At 40.9% G+C, this 24,315-nt stretch overlaps 1 protein-coding gene across 4 annotated transcripts in view; it reads right to left on the bottom strand.

Annotated features, from left to right (window-relative positions):
• The window catches only part of ATP11C (ATPase phospholipid transporting 11C), a 1,720,948-nt gene that overhangs the window by 555,283 nt on the left and 1,141,350 nt on the right, over positions 1-24,315 (bottom strand). For all 4 annotated transcript variants that reach the window (XM_044057530.1, XM_044057531.1, XM_044057529.1 and 1 more), the window contains one exon: positions 8,382-8,485. In XM_044057530.1, the coding sequence (XP_043913465.1) occupies positions 8,382-8,485 (104 nt within the window). The remainder of the gene's footprint in view (positions 1-8,381; positions 8,486-24,315) is intronic.

Genomic DNA, 24,315 nt, shown 5'->3' with positions numbered 1-24,315 from the left:
AACTATTGAATAGCATCAGGGTTAATTCCAAAGTCAGGGAGGTGATTAAATAAGATTTTTGGAGAGAGGTTAAATTTGTGCTGTTTTCCATACACTGGGCACATGGTTTTAAATCATACAAAGGATGCAGACAGCTAGCAGAGGAGGAACAATGTGCTCCCTACATTGCAATATGAATAGGGGAAGAGGGTGTCTCTCCCTACAAGCAAGTCACATTGTAGGATTTCTAGGAGAGCCGTAATATCTTTGGTTACATTTTTTTAAGTAGAAGAGGGAAGTACAAGGGGGTGGAGCTGGAGAGGTTGAATGAGGGAGTTAAGTATTTGAGCTGATGGGAATGGAGGAAGGAGAAGTGAGTACTAAAGTCTGAGGATGAGAGAGAAGAGGAACAGTGAGCAGTGGGAGGACGTTTATGACTTAACCGGTTGACTTCTGCCCAGAACTGTTTATGGGAGTAAAAAAGGTTTGCTTTATGTGTTCTCATATGATGGCTCTTGTGATGTCAAATTGCTTTTTGGACAAATTTCTGAGTAGGGTGTAATGTTGTCTGCAAGTACTTGGGTCAGACATCCAGGAATGCTATGTTTTGTCTGTCAGAGACACAACAGTTTTTAGTTTGTAAGTGAAGCAGGTGTTTTTCATGGGCTTTTACGATCTTGTGACTAGGGAAGAATAATTCTTGAAAGTTATAGAAAAGTTGGGTAAAGAACTGAGCAACACTGAGTAGAGTACAAGGTCTCAGATGAGAGAGGACAGATATGCCTTTAGTTTGGTAAAGTTTACATGTGACTTATGTTGGAATGTAATAAGTTTTGGAGGGGACTTTTTGCAATCAAGGTGGATGTTGAAACTTATACAACAGTGATCGGTTAGGTTAGGAAGGTGAATAAAGATATGAGAAATAAGTGAGGAGTTGCCTGTGATTATAAGACCAAGCAGTGAGTAATGTGATAAGGACGGATTGGGCCTGCGGGGGGGGGGGGGGTTGAGAGTCAAGTTGTGTGAGATTAAATACACTGAGAAGTTCAAGTCTGCCGTTTTGTCAGGGGCCAAGGAGGTTGAGGTTAAAGTCACTTAGAAGAATAAGATTTTTGATGATCTAAACAGATGAGGTTAAGTCCTTGAGAAGGTTATTAAGCCTTTGTAATGAATCAGGAAGAGGGAGACAGACAACAGCTACAAGAGTCAGCATTAAATGGAGAGTGGACTTGGGTTAGTAACCAATCTGGAAAGGAATCTAAGGAGGCATTACTTTGAGCAAGGAGTTGTATGTTAATGTCCAACTTGAAGAGAAGTAGAGTACCTCCTCCTTGCCTTTATCCTGGCCTGTCATCAAAAAAGTAATCACTGCCTGGGAAGAAGTGGTAAATAGTTGGATCTAATGGCTTAAGCCAGGATTTTGGAATAGCAATTATTTGAGGATTGTGACTAGAGACAGGAGAGGTTAGTCGGTCTATTTTATTTCTAATGCTTTGTGAATTAATAAAGGACAAGGTGTTTTAGCCTGGATTTGACTAAACGCTAATATGTAAATTAAGAGGGAGGATTAGATTACGGCTGTGAATTTTATAAGGAATATTTGAAGTTTTAGTGGTCATTTAATGTTAGATGGATGTCATTTGTAATGGCACAACTGTACATGTATGGAATGGCATAATAATTCTATAGGACAGCAGTGCAGAGGGGTTTGTAGTAAAGTGTAGAGTAAAGAGGAAGTTGTAGTGACCACAATGACTTTAGGGAAAACTGAAATACATTTATTTGAGGTGAAGAGGTTTGACAGTGGTGAGTGCTTGAATGAGATGGGCAATATTAGGAAGAAGCAAAAGATGAAGAAACATTTTATTTTACATTTTTTCATCAATAAATATAATGGTATCTGGAAATTCAGTATGTGTGTGGGGAACAGGCTAAGAAAATGAATGAGTTGAATGAGTCGGAGGCTGGGGAAATGAGGATGAGAATGGAGAGAAGTGGGCAGAAAAGCATGCTTTGTGTGATTCAATCTGTTTGCTCAAGCTCAGAAAACCCAGGGCCAATCAGAGTTGCCAGCTCTCTTGCAGCCAGATAAACAAGATTAATATAACAAAAAACAGAGCACAATCAGAGTGTGTGTTAGACTATATTATTACTTAACTTTCGTGGACAATAATTATAATACAATATCAAGAAGTGAGATTTGGATTGTTTTGAGAGCCACTTTGTCTTGGAAGGTAATAGTGTTGAAGGTGAAGATAATTGTTGATTAAGTGTCTTATTTTATTACACAAGGTCTGTAGTGCTGTGTTTTTGTTAGATGAGATGGCAAACAAGGGTAAGCCATATTCAAGTTGTGCAAGTAAGATGCCTTTCTCAATGGCTGCCTATAATGAAAATAATTGATATACTTTCAGAAAAGTAGGTAGTTACTTTTATATCTACATTTTTAATATGCTGCTGAAAGTTAAAGATTCGTCAAGTCAGATGCCTAGGAATCTGAACGAATTGGTGGTGTCCATGAAGTTGTAATGCTCGTCCAAATGACTGAGGGAGTTGGGAGCTTTGTAAAGCCTTTTTTTATTATCAAAGAACATACCCTTGTTTTTTTGAGGGGTTAAGTAGAAGCTTTTCAGAGGAGAGCTGGTGGTTTTAGGTCCAGAATGCCAGCTTGTATTTGGCTTTGGATTTCTTGTTGTGTCAGGATGGATCTGTAGATAACCATGTAATTGACATACAAGAGAAGTTGCAACTTGGGTAGGTCAAGGAGTAGTTTATTTAAAGAAAAAGAAAAGAGTATGGGGAATGTGTTGATCCCTGTGGTGCATCTGAATGGAGTGTAGGTAGTATTTGACAGAGATGAGCCAATTTTCACATTAATGGCTCTTTTAGTCAAGAAGTCCTTGAACCACTCTACGACTTCAGTGCTGATGCCAATATCTAGGGGCTGTGCTAGTAACGCTGAGTAGTCCACCATGTAAAAGGCTTGGGTCAGGTCAATGGAAATGACACTTGTAAGATTTCCTTTATCCATGCTGGTGATTACAGAGTGCTGTCAATGCACTCTTCCTGCCCAGAAGTCATATTGTTTGTTGAAGAGCAGATATGGGGGTAAATTGGTTACTGATTAGTTGTTCAAATATTTTTGTTGAAGGTAGAAAATATGGAGATGGACTGCTGGATAAGGGTTTGAGATCTGTATGAACAGGTCTAGTGAAGGCTGCATTCCAGATCGTTGACATAAAATTGAATCTAGTTGATCATGATGAAGAGGGACAACTAGTCCCACGTCTGAAGAACCTCATGAAAAAGACAAGCAGATGAATATATAAGAGCTAACAAAAAACTGGCAATTTTACAATATAGAGATATTTGAATACAGGGGACTTAGTCTCTCACCACTTGAAATGTTGAAGGGTATAAGGTTGAAAAGCAAATTAATGACTTCACCTGTATTACTCATGCCTGAAAATCAACACAAACTAAATGCTTGAAAGAAATCAGCAGTGACAGAAATACTATTATGAAAGAAACTGCAAGTAGTTAGCAGATGTTCACTTCGAACATACATCAAGAATACACAGGCCATGTGAAAAAATATGTCCGTGGAACACAAAGTAGTGAGTTAGGCTGCTGTATCAAGGTGCCATATTGTCTGTTCGAAAGACAGACAGCCATAAAAGAACAATTGCAGGCATCTGTATAAGACAAATACATTGAAATTCCAGGGCTATGGGCAACCATGTGTCTCATCCAATACTGCTGAAGGAAAACAGAGTGTGACAATTGTGATAGTTGTGAGTCGCAAAGAGCTGATTGTCTAGACATGTCTCCAAGAAAGGCTGCACCGCAGTAAGGTCTTTTTCAAAAAGGAATGAGAAAGTCATATCGAATAGCCCTGTTCAACATTCCAGATACTTAAGACCACTGAGAAACCTGACAAATCTATGGAATGTTTGAAAGATCAGCATAAATACAACCACTGATAAGCTGAATTTATTATGTCTTCTGAATAAGAACAGAAAGTTTAGTATTGATGTAAACAGACCATAACATGATTAGTAAACAGTTAAGGTTAATTTTAAATGACCAGAGAAATGCTACCCAGGAGACTGCATAAAACTTGTACATTACACATGCAATAATACATTTAAGAAAGATGTCAAATAAGGCTTATACAGATATAAGTGCTGATGAGGTCATGAGATATCCTTTCCTCAAAAGCACGCAAGTGTTCCTTTGATCAAAGACCTCAACTTAGCATACACTTACCAAACTGAACGTGAACTCCTTTGTTGTAAAATGGGTTGCCAACTGGCTCACAAACCAGTCACACACTATCAAAGTAAGTGAGTCCATATTGACCAGTAGGGTGCCACAAGGGTCACTGCTGGGACCCCTACTGTTTGGTATATACTTCTCAGAAGTTCAGGCCAAAACTAAGGAGTTTTGGCTAACCAAGTTTGCAGACTGCAAACTGGGTGCAATTATCGAATCCCCAAATTATGTCAGTATACTTCAGGAGGGTCTTATGCAGACCAACAACTGGTGTTTTAGTCATGGTCTCAAACTCAATGCAAATAAAGGCATCATCATTCCCTTCGGTAAAAACACTGTCACTTCACACTATCAAATTAACAACAATACCCTTTGTACCTATGAAGAGGTGAGAAATTTGGGATAACAAGCAGAATGCAACCTTAACTTTGATGACCATGTGTTTACTGTAGTAAGGAAGGTTTTCTACATAGCACACTTGATTAGCAAAGGCATCACCTCTAGAGGAAAGGAGGTTATAACTCCTCTATACTCGTCACTAATAAGGCCCATAATTGAGTATAATGCCCCTTTTGGTATGCACCGTACAAAGCACCTGCAGCAACTGGAGAGACCTCAGAGGTTTCTAACTACGAAGATCAAAGGACTTCACCACTTATGCCTGGCTTACAGAGCAATCTCCGACCCAAACTGAATGAATTTGCTGCACATCCATAAATCAAACAAGACTAGAGCTACCCGTTCCAGGAACCTAAATATGGCCTGCGACTTGAATAGGACATGCTGGAGGGACAGATTAGTCTCCCAGCAACTGCCGCATCTTTGGAATATGCTGCCAATTCATGTGAAGCAAAGCAACTCTTATGACACTGTTCAAACGGAAGCTGGATGAATGGATGGGTCACTGTCGATTATTACCGAGGAAAGTACCCACAACCCTCATGGACATGGGTAGTCATTACTAAATACAATCCTGGGTATTGACTAGAATATCTACGGTATTAATATTGGGATAAAATGGCTAGGCTTGAAATGACCTCTGGGTCTAAATAACCACCTAGGATCATGGAAGTAAGTCACCATCCATAGTGTCTGTTTATTGTTCACCATCCTGATAAATCCAAAGACATCATACCTTTAGGTCACTTCATATAACTACAGTTGAGTTATTTTCCCATTTCTGTCATTATTAATGAGTTCCACCCAACAAGGATTTACTGCACATCATCACAGGAAACCCACTTTAAGGAACTCATAATTTTTTTAAAACATCTTTACCCTATTAGCATACTAATAAACAGATCTACCCTAGAATCTCACGTCCCTTGTCTCTGGAAAAAAGCAATAATTCTACCATTGCACAAAGGAGGCTTTGCGACTGACATCTCAAATTTGTGTTCCATTGCTATTCTGTTCCCACATCTCAAAAATTCTAGAAAAATGTATCCAAAAACAACTCTTAGATTTCCTTCTGAAGAACAAAATTCTTTCCCCACTCAGCATGGCTTCCGTCCAGAACATAGTATATCTACTGCACTAATATCCTCCTTAGACATAATCAACAAAGCTCGTGACAATGGAAATATAGTATCAGCATTATTCTTGGACTTATCAAAGGCTTTCGATACCATCTCTCACCCTATCCTCCTTGCCCAGCTCTCCAGTACAGGCCTCTCTCCACAATCATTTGCCTGGTTTAAAAGCTCTCTCTCTAACAGAGAGCATGTTGTTAAATGGCAGAACTCCATTTCTCCCTATATCCACAACCCTACAGGAGTGCCCCAAGGCTCAATATTAGGCCCACTCCTGTTCAACATTTTTACCAATAATCTCCACCAAGCTATTCAACAGGATTCCCTAATCCAGTATGCAGATGACTCAACTATAGTCGGCTCTGCTCTCAACTCATATACATTAAAACAGCTCACCCAAGCCGCATTCTCTACTCTGAAAACTTGGCTCCACAATAACCACCTTTCTTTAAACCCCAAAAAGACCAAACTTATGATCTTTATTCCCAAGAGAAATTCTTCTGTTAATAAAGCCATCTTCAAAATACTCTCCCTTAATTCCACCAAAATCGAGTTAGTGACCTCTACTAAATTGTTAGGTGTTATAATTGATGACAACCTTAAATTCGAGACTCTCAAAAAACTCGGGCTTCTCTAGACATAAGTTTCTCTCCCTCCCTGCCAAACAAATGTTAGCTCTATCTTATCTTATACCCTATCTAACTTTACTGTGCTCTTTTACTAACAATCTGCAGTCTTTGCTGAAAACAAAATTAGAAACCTGCTATAATAAGATCACTAAATTCACCACTAATAGCCCCCACTCTACCCACCACTGTACTGCCCTAAAACAACTTCATTGGCTGAAATTCCCCCACCATCTACTTCTTCTTCAGTCACAGCTACTCATAAATTGATATATAAACCTCAAGACTGCCCTGCACTCAGCTCTTTATTCACCCTCTATAATCCAGTCAGACCTCTTCATTCTGAACACGATATCTTGTACAAATTCATAAACCCGAGCTACCTGCAGGTCAACTATTATACTCCCGGAACATTCTAAACTATGGAACAATCTACTACCATCTATCCGCTTACAACAAAGTCCTTCCAACTTTAAAGCTGCATTATATAACCATCTTCTCTCCAAGTGGACATGCACCTGTTCCACTACTCACTCAGCCATTACTTAATCTTCCAACTTTAACCCTAAAACTTTACCCCTAGCTTTTGCTAATATTTCCCTTTCTTCTTATGAACTGTATTTTCTCTACACTTCCTTTTGCCTCCTCTTAATTCCATTACACCTTATTCCTCTCTCCTCTCTGCTTTATTTCCCTTCCCTTTTTCATCTGCCTTCCTGTCCACTCCTTCTTTATCCTCCTCCTCTCCCCCAGCTTTTCCCTCCTATCCCATATTAATCCATAACATAACTGTTGCTTACCTTTTAACCAAGTAGTATTTACATTTAGTTACTCTTAAGGCCTTATCATACTATGCTTCTCTTCTTGCACACATCAAACGAATCTTGATATAATTGTTTTGCTTTGCACTATGCCCTGCTATCATTGTACCCATGTTCTAGAAGAAACATGCTCATTCCCTTTTGTCAAGAAGTCTGTGGCAGGTGTATTTCATTCTATTTAAAATCTGTAAATTCCTTTCAAGAATATTTTATGCTTATATGTTGTTGTTGTGTCTTTCGGCTATTCCTGGTTAGGGGTCGCCACAGCGGAACTCTGGTCCACTAATGATTGGTAGTTGATTTTTACATGCCGAGTTACCAGCCCTGATGCACAACCTTCAATGAAGGTATGCCCATTCACACATCTCCACGCAGAAGATGCTCTAGTTGAGAATCGAACCGGACAGCGTCTTACCGTGAGGCGACAACGCTACCGCAGCACCACCACCGCGGGTATGCTTACTTCATATGTAAATTCTTTCATGAAAACTTTATGTACATCTGTTGAACATTTTGTACTTTTATGTTAATTTCTGTTCATTTTTATTGTACCTGCTCTGTCAATCTTGCACTAGATCTTTTTGTTTATTTATTTATTTATTTTTTGCTAACTGGAGCTTTTCTCCCCGGGCCTCCAGTAAAAATGGGCTCATCTTGACCCAGTGGACTTTCCAGGTAAACAAATGCCAATAAATAAATAAGCAAACAAACATGACATTTATACAATGTGACATAGGTACATACACAGCTTTTCTGTGGTGTTATGCCAATTTTTAAAATGTACATTGTTTCACTGGATGCTGCCAGTTGAGGTTTTTATTATGTGAAGCTGCTTGAAATTAAAAACAAAATCCAGAAGTATGGACTGGAAACATATATAGTACCCCAAAAAGGAAAAGCAGTACCCTATTACTGAGCCAAGTCATTTATCATTCACTTGGGCGGATGTATTATTTGTGCTTCAGTAGAACACAACACAATATTACATCATTTTTTAGTCATTGCTTTGAAAATGTTTCTCAAGCTCATACAGTTTGCTTTGCCTGACCTTTCATTCAAAATGATCAAAGCTTTTAGTGTTATCACTGTAGGGTGAAACTATAAAAGTATATCCAAATGTATTGAGTAACCACTGTGTACTTGCTTACTTGTAGAGATCAGACTGAGGTTGCTCACACTCGATGGTAGCATTCACCGCCCCTACCTCTTCATCTGTACTAAGCTTCATCGTATCAGAGACAGCATAGTAGGTCTGCATGACAAGACAAAACACACAGGCCACAGTTATATGCAATGGAAGATTTCCAATTAAAACAAACTACAGGTAAAGCACAATGCAGTCTTAATGCACCTGTCAGCAAGAAACGTGTTAAAACATACGGCTATGTTTTTATTTGTGGTTAGTTTTCAATGCATAGTTTGTAACAAACTATGTTGAAATATTGCCTCAGTCATCAGATGTGCCAATATTTACTATAACATTCAAATGAAAACATGCTTAAATGTGGCATGTCTCTGCACATTTGACTCAAAAAACAGCAGTTACATCAGAGCTACAGCGTATTAAAACTTTAAATGAGACAAACATGGTTAAGATGAAGGCTTGTTACTGGGATTCACTTGAGGATCGTAACCCTTCAGGTATAAATGTATTTTATTTCCAGTCCATTTTGATTATTTCTGCCTGAGAAACAAAAAACATATTAAAACACACAGCTATCTTTCAGAGACATGCTTGTTTGCAAAACACTAGTAATTGGCATTCATATGGCCAATAACTAGTGTGCAATTGCCTGGCTTTTCCTAAAAGGTTGACCTGCCAATAATACAGAGGATTTTCTCCATCCCAGTGATGGTGTAACCTCAGAGCTATACAAAATCACTTTATTGTTCTGTTTTCCCATTTCATAATGCTGTTTGCATTCCTGTATTTTGTTCATTTGCTATCACTCTTTTGTGAGTATAAGTTGGTGCCATGTCAGAGTCCATTTTTTACCATTGACAGTAGCCTGCTCTCCTACTACTGGGAAGATTATTAACCAAAAATTATAGTAAGCAAGTAACAAGCCCTCTTACCATGATGAGAATGCCACAGTCAAAGCATTCGATTTCATAACATTGCCATCTTACCAGTCAGTGCATGGCCCTGTTCTCGTCTCATAAGCTTTAGGTAGTGATCAAAAGGATACAAACAGCTGCAGCGTAAATGAGATTCCCCTGTGGCATTGCTAGTCCGACTCTCCATGACAGCGTGGGGAACCTGACAGTCCTGGATGGTCCTGGGGGTACATTCCCTGCTCTTCAGTGATGAAAGGAATAATTTAAAGTGGTCTATTCACCTAGTGAGGATGAACTCTAGACTCTAGATGCAGCCAATGAGAAACGTATAACCCAAAGAACCACAAACAAGACATCAGAGCACCACTACTAAACAACCAAAAACACAGAAATCAGTGGTGCACAGGGGATTACACACGGAAAACCAAACTCGTGAAGCAAGTAACCAAATACTAGAACATTTATTGTACGTTAATTGCTTTCATCCTTCAACACGTTCGTATATTACTTCATTAGAACCCAAATATATACAGATTTATAACCCATTCACAACAGGTCTTTGAGCAGACCCAGAACACACTAGAGGGTATGTTTCTCAGCATGCCTAAGAATGTGTGGGAATCTTGTAGATAAAGTGGGGACTGTTGTTGCTGGAGAGAGGGAAGTCTGATCTGCTCTCTTGCTAACACAGTGAATATCACCTGAACAAGGAGTTTAGAAATGGATGGCTGGATGGAGCTTAGCAGATCTTAGTTTACTGTTGGCCTTAGTGTATTTGAATTCTGAGCTTCATCATTTGTCTGTTAAGGAACAATTATCTAATTGTGGACATCCTGTCTTGTTCTACACAACACACAAAACAGTAAACTTAAATTACTATAGATCTGCATGTGAACATTAGCATTAATGCATTCATCTTGATTAACTGAACTTCAATTATATGCATATTAATATAGCTGTGTTCCACAGCAGTCAGAACCTTCTGCTAAGTCCAGAGCACACTTTTACTATAAATTGAGTGTTAAGGCAGGATCTAGCTTCCATGCAAACATGCACTGGATTAAGATAATCCAACAATGAATGAATGGACTCAAACTCTACTTCTGCCAGGAGAGAAGTGAAGATAGAAATACAAAGGTAAAATGTGTGTGAATAAAGGTAACTACCAAACAGTGAAAACACACTGCATTTTATATCACTTATCAGTGACATTCCATACTCTGCACCCAGTAAAGGACAACCTTAGCTCATTCATCTGAATACCTCTCAACAGTCCAGAATTTTGTTGAATGGCAGGATTTTTGTCTCATATTTTTCGTCTATTCCTCAACATATGAGGTTTTTCTGGCATTTCCTTGAGGACTGAAGTCACTAAATTATGACAGACATTTGCATTTCAGACTTTACATCCTTCATTAAATGCATGTTCTTTTACACACTTTCCATATTTATAACATCAATGTTTAAAATGTGTTCCTGATTTTGGTCCTTCCTTCCCCCATTATTTTTGGCTTTCTCAATAATTCTTGCATTAACAGGTTGAGAGGTATGTTCTTACTCTGTCTCAAGTGCTTTCCCCAATCCAGTGTCCCTGACTATGGAGCTATCATTGGTTATTACCTCAATGAGAGGGCACCTACTTAGCTTATAATTGCCAAGACACCTGGTACAGTAATAGTGTAATAATGCAAGGTGACTACAATGAGTCTTCTACATGTAGGCAGTCAACAAGATAAAGCTGTAAAGTACTGCATACCACTACATACTGCTACACAACAGATGTCTGCTTTACCAGGTGTTAGCCTTACAGCAGCCTGCCCTTAGGAGGTGAGAACAGGTCATAGGTCACTCATTAGCAATCAACCCAGCCAGATTATCCATTGCCATGTTCTGTTACTTGAAATCAGATCATTAACAAAGGTCTCACTATTAAAATCCTTTAAGAGAGTGAACATCCAGGAAAGCATCTTATTTAAATTAAAATACCATCATTACAACACCTTTTGTGTCAGCTTGCAGTTATCAGCAAGCAACACCATGGTTCAGTACACTGAAACGCTCGTTTGCCAGCCCTTGTTCCTGTGCTGCAAAATGATGTTTCTGGATGCCATTAAGAATACAGACAGTACCAGCATTCCAGTGACACGCTGAAGAATACAGTAAGCAACAAATGGCAAAAGAGATATATGATCTAATGCACTGATAACAATGGCAGCTAATCACACTGACAAATGCCCACAACCCACCAACACAGGGACAAACAAATAAGCACACACACGCGCGCGCACACACACACACACACACACACACACACTCCCTCTCTCTCTCTCGTACAAACATATCAGTGAATGTAAAAGTACTATTGTCAAATCCTGTAACAGAAACACTATATTCTTCTTTAAACTATACATGATTTTTTTCAGTGAGACAAAATAGAATATATCAATGTATAAGTAATGTCTGTAAACTCTGGTTCCCCAATCAACATCCACAATCCACAAAATTATGAAAATGGGATATTTATACTCTCACAATCAATTTGATGAAATATATAATAATTTATATATATATATATATATATATATATATATATATACACACACACACACATACACACGCACACACACACGCACACACACACACACACACACACACACACGTCTATGTATCTGGCTCCTCCCACCTTGCTCTGCACCCAAATTACGTCAACCCATAGCTATCAACCAACCAGCCTACCACCTCACTAAACTTCCTCCAGACTCTTTCTCCCACATACAAACTCCACTCCCTTCATTCCTCCCACCCTCTAATACACATTACAACAAAATGATTCTAACCCACCATACACTACTGCTATTCCCAAGCATAAACATTCTGCATCCCAGTACTAACCTCTTGACACTTACCATACAATACTTTTCTTCCACAGTCTCCCTCACTAATAAAAACCTTACCTCCTACTCTCTACACTGCCTTCACTTCCCAACTACAAGTAAACAATGATATACAAGTGACTACTCACAATGAATATTCTATTTTAATTTTACTTGCACACATCACACATCTTTGGGACTTTTCTCCCTGGGCCTCAGCTCAAAATGGGCTTCTACCTTTCACATCTCTCTTGTATTCAAATGAGACACTGAGGCACTGTGATGGCTTCAAGTTGTTTATTGTACATAAACACATCAGAAGCGGTAAATGGAACATGTGTTTAAGCTAACTGACTGGTTCATTACTTCAAACACACTCGCATATGCTTCTCCATTCATGCCTGCATTCTCTATGACTGACTGTACAAAATGGCACTGATCTTGCATGTGTTCGGCAACTTATATGCACATGCTATCTAGCTATAGTGGCTGACTAAGTGCAATACACACAGTGATCTACAACCTTCCTCTCTGACTTATTTGACATGCAATAAGAGAACAAGATGTTTTTACCAAGCTAGATATCACATCAACATATGACAACAAATGAATTTAAGTCCAAGTCGCTGTGTATGTTGGATTGGGTCTGGACATTCTACCCGATCTGGTCAAATAAAAACTTTGACTGGGTTTATCAACAGGGATAGTCTCTAGGGATTCTTTTACAACTGGAATTTAGGGGATTACATCAGGATTACTTGAAGTACACTGTCCGCTGTAATTTGAGAAATAAAGTCTCTGGCACAGGCAATCTGCTGAGTCACTGGTTCAGAGACTGGTAGCATACATCTTCTATTCCTTCTGAAATCCATTCCATTAGATTGTATGATGTAAGATCTCGGTTCTTCGCAAAGGTTTGTGACGATACTCACTCGGTCATATCCTTTAGATGTTTGCAGTCTCACAACTTCTCCTTGCGTTATTGGTCTAAGAGGTTTGCTGGACTTATTGTAGTACAACTTTTGTGACTGACGTTTTCTCGAAAGTTGAGCCTTGACCATTCTGTTCTTTGCGTTTGGAATCAATAATTGTTTACTGATTGGTAAAGTTGTTCTTGTCTGTCTGGACATTAATCTCTGAGCAGGTGAACCAAGCAAGTTACAGTATCTCGAGGAATGTTTCTGAGATTAAGTAGGTTAAGAAAAATATTGCTACCATCTCTCTTATATTTCTCCAACAACTGTTTTGCACTTTGGACTGCACACTCAACTAATCCATTGAACTGTGGATACTCAGGCCTACTAGGTAACATTGACAATGTCTCAAGACTCAGCAAAATTCTTGAATTGCTGACTTGTAAACTGTGCACCATTATCAGAAATGACTTTGTGCGGACTACCATGGACAGAAAAATGTCTCTTCAATTTCATAATGACAATGCCGGATGTTAAGTTAGAAAGATGGTCAATTTCAAACTAATTTCAATAACAGTCTACTAATACTAAGTAATGTTGACTATTCCATTTGAAAATATCAGTAACAGCCATTGATCATGGTAATTCAGGAATCTGGTTTAGATGATGTGTTTATTTTTGTTGTTGTTGTTTAGTACTACTGTAAACTGAACATGCTAGAGTTTCCCACTCTATATCTTTTGACGTAGAAGGCTAAAATTGTATGCCTCTTGCCCTTCTTTTGGTTGAATCAGTACCTGGGTGACCACAATGCAAAATTTTGATATGTTCCTGTTATAATGCTGTGGGAATTACCACTTTAGGACCTTTCATGATGATTCCATCTTCCATCATGAGCTCATCTCTGTAAGGAAAATACTTCTGTATGTCAAATGGTAAACTGGTTTGTCATTGTGGCAATCCTTGACAGCTTCTGGAGAACTAGGTCTGAGTTTGTAAGATTTCTGAGTTCATCAAGGTGTGATGAGGAAAAATCTTTGACTTCCAGGACTTCAAAGTCTGTTTTCTCATTGTCATGTTGTTCTGTTGTTTGTCTGGGCATGCTTGACAAAGCATCAGCAAAATAGAGGTATTTGCCTTTTGTATAGACAATACTGAAATAGTACTTTTGCAATTTAAACATCACGCATTGCAGGAGTGCTGGGGCTGCACTTATTGGCTTTTTCAGAATTGTCACTAGAGGTTGGTGATCGGTCTTTATTTGAACAGGTTTGCCATAAATATAATCACTGAACTTCGAACATGCGAACACTACTGCCAAAAGCTCTGTTTAAATTTGTGCATACTGCATTTCAGCTTGGTTTAAAGTTCTGGTTGCATTAGGCTACTGGTATGCCCTCCTGAAGACATGCTGCACCAAGATCAAACTTTGAAAAATCACATGAAAGAGTTACAGGTTTGTGAACATCATAATACAATAAACTCTCATTTAACCGGAACTCAAGCAACCAGAAAAAAAAAATCGAAGAAATACGTTGCACTTTATGTCTACCCCCCTGCAGAAACATACCTTATGTTTTTACAGTTTTAGAGTTTTAAAAAGGAAGACAGGAATAAATTCCTATATCCCCATCCTAAAAACAAGTCAAACCAAACAAATAGTATAGGTACAGTACTCTCAAGCAACCAGAAACTACAGATGTTCTTCGCATTTCACTATCGCAGTCATTACACTTGAGTTATTCTGCCAGGGGTAGCCCTCAGTCAGCCCAAATACCAGAGGCTTAGTATTTCTGCATCGGTTGCTGTCGCTTCAGGACTGATGTCAGGTCGTCAGTGGTATAAAAACAGGCAGACGACGCCATTACATCAGTCTTTCTTGCCGAGGAGCCCGAAGCAGAAGCAGAAGCAGTTCGCACGAGTGCCGGTCGGCCGATACCTGAGTTTTCATTTCCGAAATTGAAGTTGAAGTCTTCTAAAGCTAAGTACCCAGTTGGGGATCCTTTTTTCTTGTTCTAACCAATGTCAGAAAAAGTTAACAATTGTCTCGGCTGTGGAAAGCAAATATCACACCGAGATTTCCATTCTTATTGCGTCACCTGTTTAGGCCCAGACCACGACACACCTCGCTGCCGGTTTTGTGCTTTGTTAAGCGCCTGAACTATTCGTCATCTGGCCCTTATTGTAGCTAAATACTTTCGTTCTCGATCTTCGTATTTAAAATGGTTTGAGTAAGCTATCCGACTACCGATCTTCCGAAAAAATGTAAGGATAAAGACGTAGACAGACTGCACAGGTCCATAACTGCTGCCGATGCTTCCGTTAAGCTACTCGCCAGTTCGCCGGTACTCAGTGAGACGCTTTTGCAGCCCCTGATGCCCACTTCGATGGATTCGCAGGCCGCTACCGAGACCCGTTTGGAGTCCAGTATGCCGTGAGACTCTTCTTTGACCACAGAACCTGTGGATGTCTCTACCTTGGATGGGTCCGGAGCAGCTGTGCAGGCACCGGCTTCTAAGGAAGTTCTTCACACTACCGATATTCGACACAAACCAACGACTTCTTCCATGTGTTCAGTTTTTTCTAAAACTAACGAGTTTCTAAGGCTAAGAGTATGAGCTATGCCTAAAAAAACCGACAACCCTAACTCAAGCGCCTGCTTCCTTGCCACAATCACAGATGCTTAAAATGGCAGAAGACCTTATCATGGTGATTACGGGAAGCCAGCCTTCCCCTGCTAAAAGAAAAAGAGACTTGTCCCCAGCAGCTTTATCTGACCAAGAGTCCGACGACTCTGAGGTTTCTGATTATGAAGACATGCCCTTATCTGCCTATGAGGATTCAGATGCAGAGAAATCCATTCCTTCTGCCTCCCCTCCAGAGGATTTTTTCTTCTGGTGAAACCCTACATACTTTGAGAGAGCATTTCCACTGGGAATGCCAGGATTATCCTCAGTCCAAAAAGAGACTCTGGGAATTTTTTGATTTACCACAGCACAGACGCTTAGCTATCCCTCCTGTTCTGGATGTTGTGGATGATGTCTTTATGGAATCCAGTCTAACTTCTGATACTTTACCCCCTGCTCCCAGGAAACCTGACAGGTACTACAGAGTCCCTGATTCACACAAATTTATTTTCAAAAATCCTACTGTTGATGCAGAGGTCATCTTCCAAGGACCTAAAGGAATAAAAGCAACTACAGCTAAGAATCCTACCCCCCTCGGACAGGGATTCTCGAGCTTTAGACAGATGGGGTAAAAAAGTATACACCTCTGCAACTCTTGCCATTAGAGCATTAAATTGTCAGTTCCACATGCTGAAATACCAGCAACATGCTATGGAACTTATTAAGCAAAAATTATCAACTTTCCCTGACTGTGCAGAAAATAAAGACTTACAGAAGCTTATGCATTCTGCAAGCCAAGTCAGCAAGCATACCCTACAATGTGGGTTTGATGCCCTAGAAGCATCTTGCAGGGTAGCAGCCACAGGTTCTGCACTTAGAAGGCATGCCTGGCTTAAGGAGCAGACCTTGCCAGACCATGTCAAATCAAAATTATTGGGCGCACCTCTGAACAAGGACAATCTGTTTGGCACCAAAGCAGAAGAGGTTTTAAAAAAAGATGGAAGAAAAAGCTAAGTCTACGCAGACAGTCAAATATGTTTTGAAAGTGCAGCCTCCAAGATTCAGTAGACATGCCCCTCAAAACATTGGTCCTTTCCAGCCCCCTCAAGACCACCTCAAACTAGACCTAGGGGAAATAGACCCCCCAGACTACAGTCTCAGGGTATGCAGAGATCTAAGCAATGGAGTACCTCCACTTCTAAAACAGGGAGTGCTAAGCCACCCCCTTCTCAACTCCTCCCCTCACCTAATCCCAATTGCTCGAAAAACTGGACCTCCATCATCAACGAACGATGGGTCCTCAACATAGTATCCCAGGGGTACAAATTTTATTTCCACACGCTGCCAACCCCAAAATCGTTCCCAGATCTTCCTCCAAACTAGTGGGCAGAGGCACAAAACCAAGTTCAGTCCCTGCTCTCCATAAGGGCAATTCAGCCTGTTCCTGCAGAACAGATAGGCCAAGATTTTTATTCCAGACTTTTCCTGGTACCCAGAAAAGAGGGCACCTGGTGCCCAATCTTAGATCTATCCTTCCTGGTGGTACCAAAATTCAAAATGCTCACCCTACAGCAGCTTCTCCCTATGCTGTCTAAAGATGCCTGGTTAGCCACCCTAGACCTAGAGGCCTATCTGCAGATTCCAATCAGGGACTCCTGCAGGAAATATCTACGTTTCAGGGCAGGATCTATGCATTATCAGTTCTCTGCACTTCCCTTTGCCTTATCCACTGCTCCCAGAGTTTTCACAAAATGCCTGGCTCCAGCCATTGCCTACTGCAGACAGAGAAATATTCAAATTTATCCCTACTTGGACGATTGCCTCATTCAGGCAGACAGTCAGGAAAAGCTGTTGCAGCACCTGACATTTGTAAAGAACCTTCTAACTTCCCTGGGGTACACTATCAATGAAAAGAAATCCAAACTAGTCCCCAGTCAAAAAATTGTATTCCTGGGAGCAAGCTTGGACAGAGCATCCCAGATGGCATTCTTTACTCCAGAAAAACAAGCCTATCTGACAAGCTGCTTCTCTCAAATGGCCACCAGAAACCAGTTATCCGCAAGGAAAATCCTGCAAGTTCTAGGTTTCATAGCCTCCTGCATTCTACTAATTCCATATGCCAGACTGCATATGAGGAAACTTCAATGGTGCTTAAAAAGTCTTTGGTGCCAGCATTCTCAGGACCTGGAAACTTATCATACCTATGATACCTTGTCTAAGGAAAGAGTTCTTTTGGTGGGCAGCAGCATGCAACCACAACAAGAGGCTTACCTTTACATAACCCCACGCCACCCAGTCCCTAGCCACAGATGCATCAGACTATGCCTGGAGTGCACATCTGGATGGCAGGTGCATTCAGGGCCACTGAAGTCCAAATCAAATTCATCTGCACATCAACCAAAAAGAGATGCTAGCTGTTCAGCATGCTCTGACAGCTTTCAGATTCCCTACACTCTCCGGGGCCTTTACTAATCAAAACTGACAACACCACAGTAATATGGTACATCAACAAGTAGGGGGGAACCCACTCTGCAGGCTAGCCATGACCCTATGGAACACGGCCTCAGCCATGCATATTCACCTGCAAGCCCAATTTCTGCCAGGCAACCAAAACTCTCTGGCAGACAACTTAAGCAGAAATCTCCTAGACCCACACAAGTGGCAATTAAACCACAACACCTTCAGCTTTGTGACCCAGAAATGGGGTACCCCAAAGGCAGACCTATTTGCCTCCCCCTTCAACCACCAGCTCAGCAAATTCTGCACCAGGGAACCTCACAGCAAGGCCTGGAAAGTGGATGCCCTATCCTTCCAGTGGGCAAACCTCTCAATCTATTGATTTCCCCCTCTACCTCTTCTTACAAGAGTATTACTCAAGATAAGGGAGGAAAGACCAAGGGCAATCTGGATTGCCCCAAACTGGCCATGCCAACACTGGTACCCACTACTGCACAGTCTGTCACCGTTGCCTCCATGGCACCTCCCTCAGATCCCAACTCTCCTGACTCAGCAGGAGGGACAGTTCTTGCATCCGCAATTGCAGACCCTGAACCTTGCAGCCTGGCTTATTCCTTTACTTCTCCTCCAGTGGCCAGCCTAAGAAAGCAGGTACTGGATGTCAAACATGAAGACAGACGACCCAGTACTAGAAAATCTTATGCTGACAAGTGGAAAAGGTATTGCTCTTGGAGCCAGACTAAAGGAGCGGATCCAGCACAGCCCTCCTTACCTCTCATCCTGGATTACCTAGCAGACCTACTCCACAATGGCCTGTCCTTCTCTTCCATTAAGATCCATGCCTCTGCCATCTCTGCTCATTACAGCACTGAGCCACCTCTCTTTTCAATCTCTCATCAAGCAGTTCCTGAGAGGGACTAACAACTTAAGGCCACCAAGAAGAGCCCCTACCCCTGCTTGGGACCTTAACTTTGTGTTGGAAAAGCTCACGCTACGTCTTTGAGCCTGCAGCATCAGCAGAGTTAAAATTCCTCTCTTGGAAAACAGCTTTGCTTCTGGCCATCACTTCAGCTAGAAGAGTGTCTGAGCTACAAGCTCTTAAGGCTGTGGAACCCTTCATCATTTTTCATGCTGACAGGGTCTCCTTCAGGACTAACCCAACTTTCATGCCTAAAGTGGTGTCCAGTGTGGCTCTCAACCATTCTGTCCATTTGCCCACCTTTTTCCCTAATCCTCAAAATAAGGGGGAAAGGATCCTGTATTCTTTAGATGTGCACAGGCAGATCAGATTCTACCTTGACAGGACTAAGCCCTTTAGGAAATCTGACCAGTTACTAGTCAGAGTTGCACCAGGGGCAGAGGGCAAGGCCATATCAAAACAAACCATCTCCAAATGGATAGCACACTGTATCCATTTCTGTTACAAACACCATGGGAAACCACCCCCTCAGGTGGTCAGAACACATTTCACTAGGGCAACTTCTACCTCTACAGCCTTTCTCAAAGGAGACCCTACCAGGGACATTCTGGAAGCTGCAACTTGGAGTTTTGTTCATACCTTCACCAAGCATTACCACCTGCCTATCTTTTCCAAATCCAGGGCGGGCTTTGCAACCGCAGTCCTGCAGGGCATACTAGCCAGCCCCAACTTTTCTTGACTGCTTCCACCCATTCTTCAGATTTGGAAAACAACCCAAGTGTGATGACTGCAACAGTGAAACACGAAGAACACAGTACAGTTGTGTACACTTACCTTAAATGTAGATGTTCGAGTGTATTCACTGTTGCAGTCCTGGTTTCCCACCCTCCAGCCCCCTTGCCTCTCTCTCTCTCTCTCTCTCTCTCTCTCTTCCTCACTCCTTACAAGGCTATTGGCATTTACTTTTTACTGGTGGTGCTTTTCCACCATAACGTAGCCCCTATATGGGGGCTCCTGACATTTGGGGCAAGAAAAACTGATGTAATGGCATTGGCTGTCTGTTTTTATACCACTGACGACCTGCCTTCAGTCCTGAAGCAACAGCAACCGATGCAGAAATATTAAGCCTCTGGTATTCGGGCAGACTGAGGGCTTCCCCTGGCAGGATAACCCAAGTGTGATGACTGCAACAGTGAATACACTCGAACATCGATATTCATGGTAAGTGTACACAACTGTGTACAGCCTTTCTCAGAGGAGTCTATACCAGGGACATTCTGGAAGCTGCAACTTGGAGTTCTGTATATACCTTCACCAAGCATTACCACCTGCCTATCTTTTCCAAATCCATGGCGGGCTTTGCAACCGCAGTCCTGCAGGGCATACTAGCCAGCCCCAAATCTTCTTGACTGCTTCCACCCATTCTTCAGATTTGGGAATCAACCCAAGTGTGATGACTGCAACAGTGAAACACGAAGAACATAGTACAGTTGTGTACACTTACCATAAATGTAGATGTTTGAGTGTATTCACTATTGCAGTCCTGGTTTCCCACCCTCCAGCCCCCTTGTCTCTCTCTCTCTCTCTCTCTCTCTCTTCCTCACTCCTTACAAGGCTATTGGTATTTACTTTTTACTGGTAGTGTTTTTCCACCATAACTTAGCTCCCTATTTGGGGGCGCCTGACATTTGGGGCAAGAAAAACTGATGTAATGGCGTCGGCTGCCTGTTTTTATACCACTGATGACCTGACGTCAGTCTTGAAGTGACAGCAACTGATGCAGAAATATTAAGCCTCTGGTATTCGGACCGACTGGGGGCTTCCTTTGGCAGGATAACCCAAGTGTGATGACTGCAACAGTGAATACACTCGAACATCTACATTCATGGTAAGTGTACACAACTGTACTTTATCCAGCATCTACCAATCTCCATGAGTGCTGGTTAACTGACAGTTTACGTATCTCAGTGTGGGTGGACTGGCAATTTTCTGTTTCAGAATATCAAATGCTCCCTGGTGTTGTTCCAACCAGGACCAGTTTACATTTTTGCATATCAACTCATGTAATGGTGCTGAAAGCTTACTCAGGTCTGGGATGAACTTTCCTAAATAGTTGACTATACCAACAAAACTTTGCAAAGATGTGACATTTTCTGGAACTGGCATCTCAAGAATTGCTACTTGCTTAGACGGATCTGGTTGTAAGCCAGAACTGGTAAACAAATGACCCACATAAGTAACTTCTTTCAGTTTGAATGGACACCTCTGAGGATTCAGTTTAAGACTGACTTCATGTGCATGGTCTAGAACGTTCCTGAGATTTCTATCAAGTTCTTCACCATTGCCCCCGGCAATAATGTCGTCTACTATAATAGCACATGGATAACCAGAAAATATTTGTTCCATCACATATTGAAATACTTCATTGGTAGAATTTACCCCAAATGGCATTCTCAAGAATCTGTATCTACCAAATGGTGTACTGAAAGTGGCTAACAATGAAGATTTGTGATCCAGTGAAATTTGCCAAAAGGAACTTTTTGCATCTAAGACTGGGAAAACAGTGGCATTAGGCATGAGAGTAGATGCTACTTCTACTGTACGCATCAGATGATGAGGATATTTAAGTGCTTTAAGTATCTCTGATCAATACATATTCGAATGCCATCTGACCTTTTCTTATGAGCTACAACCATGGAGGATACCCATTCAGTCGGTTCTTTTACTGGAGTGATTACACCCAAATTCACCATTTTGTCTAGTGCCACCCTTACTCCACTCTGCATTGCTACTGGAACCTTCCTTGCTGGTCTGAGAACTGGGCTTACTTCATGGTTCAACTTCATGGAATATGCGACTGGACGTTTGCCAAGCTCATCAGCATCTTCTTCTTCTTCTTCTTTCGGCATTTCCTGGTTAGGGGTCGCCACAGCGGATCACCGTCCGCTCATGATTGGCAGTGGAGTTTTTACGGTATATTCACTAAAAAATATTCTGTGTAAAACTATCATTGTTATTCAGACTTATATGGTGGACCTCTTTATTAAATGAAATCAGTCCCATTCTCAAACTGTTCTTGAGACCTAACAATGACTGCATATGTCTTTTGATTACGTAAAACTGCAAGTCACAGCTGTTCCCAGCAGAATGGCATATGAGAACTACTGTGCCATCAGTTTGAATTTCTTCACTACCATAAGCAACTAGTTTTGCACGCTTTCAAGCTTCTTACCAGCTTTTACTTTGGCAAACATTTGCGCTGATATAACACTACACTTGGATCCAGTGTCTACTTTAAGCTATATAGGTTTCCTATTAACCTGAACAGTACAAAATATTTCACTCTTTGCAGACAAATTAACTGTTTCATCAATCACAGCAACACCATCAACATAGAAAGTTTGCTTACAGCTCTCTATCTGATCTACTTGCTTCTTCAGATGCTCTCTTTTAATAAAATTACCTGCCACTTTAGACTTGCAAAGCCTTTTGAAATGATTCCACTTTTACATTTATGACACTGCTGATCAAAAACTAAACACTCCTCTCATTTAGGTTCAGGACTGCTTCCACAATTATGACAATTAACAATAAGGTTGTTTGCAGCAGCCCCATTCGGTTTGTAGTTAAGGTTAGAAGCTGCCGCACCCTTCGGTTTATATCTCGGTTTGCACCCAACCTTATGTTGTACACTATCAACATTTGCACTGGCAGACACTGCATGCATGTTATTCTCATACATAAGCATATTCGTATGCTTTTCTGTAAGCTCATATATCTGACAAATCTCAATGGTTTTGCTCAATGTTAAATCACTGTCACAAAGCAAAATCTTACTCACTGCATCAACACCACACACAAGCCTGTCTTATCAACTCATCAATTAGCTCACCAAATCTACATGGTTTTGCTTTATCTCTTAAGTCGGTAATATTTGCTGCTATAATTTCACCAGGCTTCTGATTACTTGTGTAAAACAAGTGCCTTCCCATTGCAATATTCATTTGAGGGCTACACATTTTTCTAAATTTATGTTTTAAGTACTCAGGGTCTTCCTGTATTTCAGCCTGCATCACAATATGGCAGTTCCCTCCTCCCCTACATACATGGCAGGTGCATAAAAAAATGAACATTCCCTCACAACGGGTTCAGAGCCAGCTAAATTAAGAAGCATGAATATCTTTGTACATGCGTCTTTGTCAGAAAATGCAGCATGTATGAAAAAATCATATTCTTGCTCAAACACTCGCCAATTCTCAGCAACATTATCATCAAACACCAGCGGTCCGGGTCTGTGAAATCCCTCTGCCATAACAACAAAATTTGTTTAAATATAAGCATAGATCAGGTACTTGTAATTATGTTCAAATGCACAAACATCTCTCTAAAAAGGCTACACTCTAACATTGCAAAACACTGCAAACATTCCAGACACTTCGGATACCTTGAAAGGTTTGTTAATGCAAAAGGGTAGTACATTGTGAACAAATATGGTTGTTTTCGCCTTTTCATACATTTTACCACTTTGGAAATTATTTCGAACACGTCTGTATTTATCTCTAATACTTTTATCATTATGTCGGAATTTTGGACATTTCATTAATCTCTAGTTATTTTGAAAGTTTTGAATGTTTCGCCAAATAAGTGGCAACTGAAAAATCATTTAAATGTGTTTAAGTACCTTTGAATAATCACTGAACTGTGTGAGTTGGCTCTTGTATATTCTTCCACTTCTAACTCCGTGCCTCATGGTTTGCACATTACTTCACTTCAGATCCCATTCTGACACCATGTCGCAAGTCTCGTATTCAAATGAGACAATGAGGCACTGTAATGGGTTAAAGTTGTTTATTATACATAAACACATTGGGAGCTGTAACTGGATCTTGAATTTAAGCTAAATGACTGACTCATTACTTCAAACACAGTCGCATGTGCATCTCATTCATGCCTGCATTCTCTCTGACTGACTATACAAAATGGCACTGATCTTGCAAGTGCTCAGTAGCTCATATGCACATGCTATCTAGCTACAGTGGCTGACTAGGTACCAGACCTTCCAACCGTCCCGAATTACTCGTTTTGTAACGAGTTTTGGGGTCCCAATAATGGGGTTCCTCGATTCCCGAGTGGCACCCCTTCATTTCCGATTTTTTCAATCTAATTTTTAGATTTCGCGCTTTCGGAGCCGACGTCATCACGTGCGCGAACTATTGTGCAAGTGTTAGTCTAAC

The sequence above is a fragment of the Protopterus annectens genome, chromosome 15.part0, assembly GCF_019279795.1.
Source record: "Protopterus annectens isolate FY-2018-M chromosome 15.part0, PAN1.0, whole genome shotgun sequence".
Lineage (NCBI taxonomy): Eukaryota > Metazoa > Chordata > Ceratodontiformes > Protopteridae > Protopterus > Protopterus annectens.
Note: the sequence above shows the minus strand (reverse complement) of the source record. Positions and strands in the feature narration are given on the sequence as shown.